General features: G+C 35.7%; 1 protein-coding gene across 1 annotated transcript; it reads left to right on the top strand.

The window, feature by feature from the left end:
• Positions 1-983: 983 nt before the first annotated feature.
• LOC125236612 (cytochrome P450 6B6-like) lies at positions 984-2752 on the top strand. Its single transcript, XM_048143477.1, has 2 exons — positions 984-2343; positions 2567-2752. Exons 1-2 carry the CDS (start codon positions 984-986, stop codon positions 2734-2736), a joined length of 1530 nt encoding a protein of 509 aa, XP_047999434.1. The 3' UTR covers positions 2737-2752.
• The last annotated feature ends 7959 nt before the right edge of the window (positions 2753-10711 follow it).

The raw sequence follows: 10711 nt of genomic DNA, 5'->3' as shown, positions 1-10711 counted from the left end.
CAACGGCTTTTATGCAGTTCTTACCGAAGTCCCTGGTTATTGTTTTGTGCAGTTGTGAGCTTCTTTTTTGTGAATAACCAACAATCATCGCCTCTCGATGTCGCAGGATTCACATCCACCAATATATTCAACTTGTAATTAATTAATTCTTATTAAATTAGATAGGAGTTCTCACTACAAGTGTTTACATGGCTGGGGATACCAGCCGCTCTTCCTTCATTAAAAAATGTGAGTATTTTTTTTTATTTAGGCCACTGAAAACGCTGTCGGCCGTGTAGTGACGTCATAGAATTCATGTCAAATCAATCACTGATATAATGACCTTTATGCCTCGTACTTAAAGTGTCAGAAAGTGTTGTTTTTGCACTGAATGACTTCATTCACAGAAAATCGATAAATGACATGGCTGATGTTGTTTTCGCCTGATTACGTAAAAGTATTCTTTAAAAATATTTTTTGCGGTTTATAAGTCATAATAAAATATAGTGATATTTTTTTTCGGATTGGACAGTAAGTAATAATATAAGACAAACTTTAAAAAAGGGTCAAGTAGCCTATTATAATTATCTATACAGTCTTAGGAGTCCTTGATAACGTTTTATTAATTTTAGGATTCATTAGTCAAGATAAATGACATGATAAAATAAATTGTTGATTGTAGGTCCATAACGCAATTACGACGCCAAACGCCGCAGAAATGTAGTCTGACTTTGTCGCGCCAATATGCAAGAGCGATAGAGATAGATAGTTACGAAAGAGATATTATTCGGCTACGCACACAGGTCCACCTTTTAGTAACACGTGCTTGTCTACACTAGATTGTGTAATGTTTAACACAGGTTTATTTTTTATCTAATTACGCTACTTTCAATCATACGATTAAAAAATAGACAAGACTTCTAATCTTACCTAACTACAGACATTGATAAAAGTTTGAACTTCATTTTTGAACTCAGTTTCTAAAGGAGATCAGAGTAAGAAACATGATCATTTTACTACTGGCAGGACTAGTTTTAGCTGTCTACTATTTGGGCACTCGTAATTATGACTACTGGGCCAAGAAAAAAGTTAAGCACGACCCTCCAGTGTTTCTTTTCGGGAACAACTACAAAGGCTTTTTTGGTCGGCAAAGTTTCGCAGAGATAGCCAGCGACCTTTACAACCGCTACCCAAATGATAAAGTAGTCGGCTTCTACAGAGGCTCCGTTCCAGAGCTATACATACGTGATCCAGATATCATCAGGGACATACTGATCAATGATTTCGCTTATTTCCATAAAAGAGGACAAGGAAGAAACCCAAAGTTAGAGCCGCTGTTAACGAACTTATTCCACGCGGAAGGAGATCTGTGGAAGCTTCAGCGCCAGAGGATAACGCCCGCGTTCACGACTGCTAAGCTGAAGGCGATGTTTCCGCTGGTGGTGCGATGTGCCGAGCGGCTGCAGGACGTGGCGCGCGACACCGCGACCCGGTCCGACGCATGCGACGTCCACGAACTCATGGCGCGGTTCACCACAGAATTCATCGGAGCATGTGGCTTTGGCGTCAGTACTGACTCCCTTGGCAATGAAGACTCCGCTTTCAGGAACATCGGCAGGATGATATTCCATATCCCGCTCCCGATCATGATCAAACACATGTTATGGGAACTTTTTCCACCGGTAAGGTCGTTCCTCTATGTTGACAATCCGAAAATTCGAGATGCCATGTACAGTTTATTGAAATCCATAAGAGAAGATAGACAATGTAAACCTTCTGGTCGAAATGATTTCGTAGATTTTCTTCTCGAATTGGAAAATAAGGGAAAGATCGTGGGAGAATCAATTGAACACCGGAACGCTGACGGGTCTCCAGTAATTGTGGACATGGACATGGATATGAAAATGATGATTGCCCAATTGTATGTATTCTTTGCTGCAGGTTTTGAAACTTCGTCGTCTGCTACAAGTTTTTTATTACATCAATTGGCATTCAATCCTGAATTACAAACCAAGATCCAATCAGAGATCGATGAAGTGATGCAAAAATACGACAATAAGTTGTGTTACGATGCTGTAGCAGAGATGACATTGCTTGGTATGGCTTTTAAAGAGGGAATAAGGATGTTTCCACCGCTGGGCGTACTGAACCGTGTCTGCGCGCGGACGTATACATTCCCTCGACTAGGTCTAACCATTGATCCTGGAGTAAAGATTGTGATCCCGGTGGATGCGCTGCAGAATGATGAGAAGCATTTCGACAACCCGCGGGAGTTCCGGCCGCAGCGATTCACTGCGGAAGAAGTTCAGAAGCGACACAAATACGTGTATTTACCTTTTGGAGACGGACCCAGAGCGTGTATAGGTATGTTACGCTGTAAACAAATATTTCATATTCCAAGGATCTTCTTGTAACCCTATTTCTCGGCTAGATGACGAGTTTCCTAAGCTGATTCTTTTATATTAATTTGTGTGAGTGGTGAAACTTTTTGAATGTTTTTTCCGATTTTTTGGCACGATTTTTGTATTTTTATACATTTGATGCAATGAATGTCTTGTGCCTTTTTTTACTTTTTGACGTGTTCCAGGATTACGTCTAGGCGAGATGCAGTCGCTCGCGGGGCTGGCAGCAGTCTTGCAGCAGTGCAGCGTGTCGCCGGCGGCCGAGACCTGGCGTGTGCCGCTGCTCAATTCCCGCTCGAACGTTGTTCAGGCCGTCCGGGGGGGATTGCCACTCAAGCTCACCAACAGACGATAAAGAATTGATATAAGACATTATAGATTTATTAAATAATATGTAAAATCTATAACTCACGTAAAATTGTCGAAGGTCACTCGACATGTTTCGCTCAATAACGAGGATCATTTTCATTGAGCACGCGCGATGCTGATGGTATCCCGACGCAGACGCATCGCGCGTGCTGAAATGAAAATGCTCCTCGTTACTGAGCGAAACATGTCGAGCGACCTTTGACAATTTTACGTGAGACACCCGATTTTACATGTTTAATATGTCAGTGTCTCGCGTAGTTTTATCATTAAAATGACCTTATAGATACCTACAAAGCATTACGGATTATAGTTAAGAGGATTAAAATTACATAGGTGATCTAATCTCACGGATGTATCCCCAAAATGAAGAATATAACGAAACTGCTATTTAATTGATACAATAATTGTATAGTATCTATACAATTATTGTATCAATTATTGTATTGTATTACATAGGTAATCTAATCTCACGGATGTATCCCCAAAATGAAGAATATAACGAAACTGCTATTTAATTGATACAATAATTGTATAGATAATTATGTTGAAATAAGTAACAATTTGATTGTGACCTGTTACCTTATTACCAATAAATGATATGACTACGTCTGCTCAAGTGTCTACGACACTCTTAGCAATTAAGGGTATTCAAAAGTAATTTTATTTATTTAAACTTTATTGCACAGTAAAAAAGTACAAAAGGTGAACTTAATGCCAGAAGGCATTCTTTACCAGCTAACCTTTGGGAAAACAGAGATCTATAAGAGCTTAATAGGTGCAAGAAATATCGCAATGACGAGAAATGGAATACCTACTAACCTACTATATACTGTTATACACCCTGTTTTTATTGAATTCCGTTAACTATAAGGGAAGGTTCTTTAGATCAAATGCAATTAATTTCTCTAAGAAACTAGGGTCTTAACTCTTACGATTAACGAGTTATTAAAAAAAATAAAGATAATTACTGAACACGTGTGTGACAGCCTTTACCAATTACTAATGTTATTTTTTTTGACATGTGCCGTCAATCACTTGACACTAACTTGAATGTTATTCTTAAGGGTCTCTCACACTAACAAATTAATTTATTACGTATGAAAATGATGAAATTTTTTTTTACGCGTATTTAACTAAAAGTCATATACAGGGTGGTTCCTGATAATGAACCTAGTTACGTGTCGAATTTAACGGAAAACAAAAAAAAACACGGTGTATATATACAGCGCGTAAACGTAATAAGGGCGATAAATGAAACCAGGCATATAATTCAATATTGTTATCATTAATTAAGAGGTGTTTTTGAGTTACTTTTAATTTTCACCCCATGATGAATTTTTTTAAAATTTCCCAGCAGCAATGTACTGTAAACGTGGTTGCGATGACAATCAATGACAACTGTCAACGAGCGTTTAACGCGAGTGTGTTTGCATTACGTTGCGGGCCGAAATAATTTGTATGGATAAAAAAAATATTTCAATTTTAAGTAAAAGTTATCTAATTCCATTTTTTATGTCCTATACTCACCGCCGTTAAGAGGTTCGCCCGTATTAGGTTTACACCCGGTATATATATATAAATAACAACAAAAAACATATAACATAATATAGATATTTTCACCACACCAACTGTTCAAGGCTTACTTTGCTATTCGAAAACAGATAGCAAAATTGCATTTTATCCACAAGAGTGCAAAGTAATTTCATACAAATTTTAACTTGATGTCTTAAGCTGACTGGTAGAATTGATTTAAATATTTTGAATGATGATTTTGAATCATAAATATTGAATAAATTGATAGATTTCATTTAACTTGATGTTTTATAGTTAGTATTTTGTTCGTGTTAGTGTGGTGAAAAATTTTGTGTTTCACTCGGCAAAGTTTGTTTTTAACCTTTGTGCCTTGAAACCCTCGCAACGCTCAAGATTCCACTTTTTGAACCACTAGCTACGCTCGCGATTGAATATTGGAATCTTTCGCTTGCTCGGCTATCAATATTTGTCACGTGCGGTTAAACAACTACTTTGCCCCCTTGTAAAACATTTATTTATTTATTACTTTTGTAATAAATGTTGTGGCTAATCATAGTAATCATTGGTTTATTTCTAACCCAATAAAAACTAATCTGCTAGGTAATCATTAACAGTAGTACCTACTTCAAAATAGTTTTGACAAGTACTCTAAAAAACTTTTATATACATCGCCATAGGGTGCATTGGGGTAATTTCGAAGGACAGAAATGCGCGGGTAATTTCGAAAGGGGCGACTTTTGAAACTACCCCAATGTTATACAATGAAGCGTTACAAATGTTTTTCCCAAATGTTAATAAGGTGCATTAGGGTAATTCCGAAAGTCGCAGAAAATCACCATTATTTCCATCATATCAAGATTCCCTTTTCGAAATTACCCGAGCATTTCTGTCATTCGTGTTAACCCTTACAAAAATACAAAAATACAAAATCATTTATTCAGCAAATAGGCCACGGGGGCACTTTTACATGTCAACATTACAGAGTATTCATTAAAGTTAAACAAATGAAATTAATAGAAATATTAACTAAAAATATTAATCATAAGCAAAGTAGCCTTATAAAATAAAATACTTAACCGAGTAAAATCACAATCAATATAATAAAGCGAGCGGATATCGTGTTCTATTTTGTTGAGAGAAGTTGGAGATATCGCTCCTAACAGGCAATAGCAAAGTTAGTTGATATCGAGCCAGTGGCCACGGCGTTAAGGCCCAGCCACGACATTGGTCTAAGCGCGACAGCGGTGAGCGGCGGCCATACATGGGAGCGAGACACAGCGATGGGACTTTTCATTCGCACGTATGGCTGCCGCTCGCCGCTGTCGCGCTTAGACCATTGTCGTGGCCACGGCGTTATATTTAGGTTAAATGTGTCTTGCGATAAATGAGCTACATTGAGTGTTAGATTCTGTAAAATGAGAATCTTTAAATTGTTTATTTATTTATTTATTTCATGACAAAAATTGTACAAATGGTGGACTTACTTCTCTAGCAGTCAACCAAATTGTTTTAATTAATAGATTTTAAAACATTAAAAAACCCTCTTTGGCGACACTTTGCAAAGAACTGCATCAATTTAATGCATATCGTAATGCAAAATTTGTATAAAAAAAAAACGTTTAGTTGAAATTACACGATCACGCTAGTCCAGATTGCCTTAGTGCGTTTTCACATTATCCGATCCGATATCGGGTGTCGGAAGGATTTCAATAGAAAAAATCCAAGATGGCGCCTGTAATGTATGGGATAACGGTCCAACATCCGATATCGGATCGGATAATGTGAAAACGCACTTACTGTGCCTTATCTTATAGGAAAGAACAATCTTAATAGCATATTACGATACGAGTGAAAAAAAATCTGAAGTGACAGAGGATACATTTAAACAACAAGGGAGTATTTTAAATTGACACGAGTTACGTACTTTAAACAAATCAATCTAAAACAAAATAACCGAGTAAAATCACAATCAATACGTAGAGCAGCAAGCGGCTATCGTGTTTTATTATGTTGAGAGAAGTTGGTCATAATATCATTCCTACTAACAGGCAAGTTAGTTGTGATCGAGCCAATTAAATGTGTCGACCTCTTGCGATAAATGCTTGCTACATCGAGTATTAGATTCTGGAAAATGAAAATCTAGATATGTTGTTAGTAATAAGTATATTTTATTCCGTGACAGATAACTGTTGGTTCATAAAACAATAAACATTTTTTACGACATTTTCTTGCATACATTTTATGAATTTAATAACGTAAAAACTTATAAAACATGAATAGAATCGTTTAGTTGAAATTACACGCAAGTTAAAATTACCCTCTTGTGCGTTTTAGAAAATGAAAATCTTAATTAGCTTACGATAGTGGAAAAAAGAGGAAATCCGAAACGATAGGTGATAAAACTTAAACAACAAGGGAGTATTTAAATCTAAGTATTTCCTGTTCGCATTTGTATTGTACGACGTTTTACAGTACATAAATATGGATCTTTGAAGTTTTGCCACGATCGCCACTCCTTTCGAATTTCCATTTATTCGCCCTAAACTTATATAGTAATGTACTGTAACAGAACAAGCGCCTATGACGAGGAAATTGACTTGTTATTATTACATATAAAACTTACGGCGAATCAACTTTTCCTTGACCAACTTTTTGGTGCATATTTCCTTTGGGATTTCATTGGATATTTTGACAAATAATATCTGTGATGTTTAATCACATGTATAGTCACGTCTTCACTCATAAAATTCACTGTTATTCGATGCAAAACAGGTTGGAAAAACATATTTATCAACAAACTACGTTCACTGTGGAACGAATTGTCGCCTGCGGTATTTCCGGACCGATACGACCTTCAAATCTTCAAGAAAAGAGCGTACACCCATCTTAAAGGCCGGCAACGCACCTCCAACACCTCTGGTGTTTCGAGTGTCCATGGGCGGCGGTGATCGCTTACCATCAGGCGACCTGTCTGCTCGTTTGCCTCCTATCCCATAAAAAAAAAAAAAAAACATGGATTAAATACTGACACTGACAGTTGTCAACTGAGTAGCGTTCCAATATTATATCTTGATTTCAATTATAGGTCGTAAAAATTGATAATGATAAGTAGTGTATATATTTTCTGGATGTGTTTATTGTAGCATTTAGAAACAAAAATGATATTTTGCCTCAAATTTGATTTACAAAACTAGTTAAAAACCTTTGATAAAGTAATATTTGCATATTTATTAGGGTTCCGTAGTCAACTAGGAACCCTTATAGTTTCGCCATGTCTGTCCGTCCGTCCGTCCGTCCGTCCGTCCGTCCGCGGGTAATCTCAGTAACCGTTAGCACTAGAAAGCTGAAATTTGGTACCAATATGTATATCAATCACGCCGACAAAGTGAAAAAATAAAAAATGGAAAAAAATGTTTTATTAGGGTACCCCCCCTACATGTAAAGTGGGGGCTGATATTTTTTTTTATTCCAACCTCAACGTGTGATATATTGTTGGATAGGTATTTAAAAATGAATAAGAGTTTACTAAGATCGTTTTTTGATAATATTAATATTTTCGGAAATAATTGCTCCTAAAGGAAAAAAAGTGCGTCCCCCCCCCCTTCAACTTTTGAACCATATGTTTAAAAAATATGAAAAAAATCACAAAAGTAGAACTTTATAAAGACTTTCTAGGAAAATTGTTTTGAACTTAATAGGGTCAGTAGTTTTTGAAAAAAATACGGAAAACTACGGAACCTTACACTGAGCGTGGCCCGACACGATCTTGGCCGGTTTTTTTATTTACCACAATATAAAATGTTTCATTACGTACTAGGAATCAACAAAAGATATCTCCATCTCACTCTAAAACACGTGCAGTCATGCAGGTGTTACTATTGAGAAGCAAAAACGTACGTGCTGAGTTGTATTGGACATTAATGCCTAAGGCGTATGACTTAGTAAACAAAACAGTTATGACCTTTTTCTTATGCGTGTAATTTAGCGGCTATCCATTGTTATTTGTCGCCAGTCACTCATTTGTCACCTTTTTGTCGCTCTTTTGTCGCTCTTTTGTCACTCTTTTGTCGCTCTTTTGTCGCTCTTTTGTCACTCTTTCGTCACTCATTTGTCGCCATTTGAGTCGCCTGTCACCCTTTTGTCACTCATTTGTCACTCATTTGTCACTCTTTTGTCACTTTTTTGTCACTCTTTTGTCACCCATTTTGAATCTATAAAAGGGTCGGAGCGAGCTGACGCGGGGCATTCTTAAAATATCTACAAGACTAACAGTGTCTCTGGCTTTCGTGTGTTATACTGGTGAGTGAAGTTGTTCTGCTATTATTTCTCTGTTTGTTTTTACTTGGAAATTATTCTAAGTGATTGTGTTGGATTTGCCATTATAATGTTTAATAATTGTAACATTTTAAGGTACGTTTCTCTCAAACATTTAAATTTATGGCAATAATGTCGGTAGACAAAGAAACCGGGTCGGTCTGGCAAGTTTACCTGGACTGGTTATAAAAGGGACTGCTCGTCGGCGAGCAGTCACTTTTAGTTCTACCAGCGCCACGAACAGAGATAAGTACCTTTATCTGATTATATCATAATAATAATAATAATTGTCTGAATTAATTTATGAAATTATTTGAAGTACCTTAATCTGATTATTTAATAAATACCTGAATTTATTCAATGAAAATTGTCTGAATTAATTTATGAAAAGGGTTAATGAAGATGTAATTAAAAAGTTAATGTTTTAGTGTTTCGTTATAAACAACTCTACAACGCTGTTTATGTCTGATTATTTAATAATAATTACCCGTATTTAACTATGAAAATTAATTAATGAAAACTACCTGAATAAATTGATGAAACTGACTAATGAAATTGTAATTAAAAATAAGCATATTTTACTATTTCATTATACGTAACTTAATAGTAACCATGTTTATGATTTTACTCCCTTGTTGAGTATATTTTGATGTGTCTCTAACGAGTAAATATATAATTGGTGTCATTGATTTATAACCAACGCAGTTTTATTATGTCCCATATTTGCCAATTGAATTACATATTTAAATTTATCCCAAAAACAAATTTAATTAGGATCGCTTAAATGGAGAATTGCCCGAATTGTAATACAAATAAATGTTTAAAATTATTTTATCATATTAGTCACTTCAGGTCATATGACATTTGGGTAAAGCTAATTTGTTCTTTGGAAGTTGGTTATTTCGTCATATTAGTAGTCACTATAGGTCATATGACATTTGAGTAAAGCTAATTTGTTCCTTGGAAGTTAGTTACCTCTCTTGAAGTAAAAACGTTGATTATTATTTTGGACAAAAGGCTGCATATTATACCCCTTTAACATACTCTGTCGCATAATTGAATTGATATGATCTCTCAAACAAGCATAAAATAAAAACGTTTCATTATATAACCAAAATGCTAAATTCAGAAGTGGGATACGTTTTACCTAGCCATCTTTTAACACTGTGAATTATTTCAGAGATAACGGATTGAAATCTGCTGACCAACTTTCATACCACCATTCGGAGTGAAGTTTCTTCGGGCTGCCGATACCACAACATTGTGCTTCCTACATTTGGTCCTACTAACAGCGATGATGGGGCTGCACGGCCGACGCATGGTGCACCGATTTCGGGACCTTCTGAAAACCTGAATGGACTGGCGTTGTTATGATCATTAAAGTCGGTAAGGCCCTGAGGGCTCTGCATTATCATGTAAAAAATCTTGCTTTGAAGAAATATTGTTGTACCCACTGTGTTTTAAACTGATTTTGTTTACTTATTACGGAACTGCAGTTAATCGAGCTAGTTATTGAAAGAGCTAGTGTTATGATTATGACATCTTGAATAAATAAATTACCTCTTATTAGATCATGTTGTTTAAAAGAAAAACAGTTAAATCCTGAAGAAAGGGTATAAAAGTCAGAACTGAACAATACAGGTTTAGAACAATACTGGTTTAGTTTCTTCCTTTGGGAATAGATTATATTTTGTTAATGACATAATTCGGTAAACAAGTTCTTGTTGTAAAGATTGTATTACGACACTACTGATCCGGAGTGATCCTATAACTGCAAAACAATATTTCGATTTTCGTATGGATATAGGGTCTAAATCTCTGTATTGACCAACGTTTATTTTATTTTCCAAAAAATATTTTTAGCTATTTCTCTTGAGAAACACTAATTTTAAAAACACTAATATATTTTTTTTGTTTATGTATTTAGCAAAGTGGCAGTTTTCACTTAATAAATAAAAATTTGATACTAATAAGTGACTCAAGATCGATGTTTTCAAGCAAATATGTACGTTTCAAAAATCGTTTTTATTTTTTTTTAATACTCGCTTTTCAATTGTCCAATATTTGTTTTCGCTTACATTTTATAATGATTTTTCTCCACTTTGACCAGAATG

This window comes from Leguminivora glycinivorella, chromosome 19 (genome assembly GCF_023078275.1).
Source record: "Leguminivora glycinivorella isolate SPB_JAAS2020 chromosome 19, LegGlyc_1.1, whole genome shotgun sequence".
Classification (NCBI taxonomy): Eukaryota; Metazoa; Arthropoda; class Insecta; order Lepidoptera; family Tortricidae; genus Leguminivora; species Leguminivora glycinivorella.
Note: the sequence above shows the minus strand (reverse complement) of the source record. Positions and strands in the feature narration are given on the sequence as shown.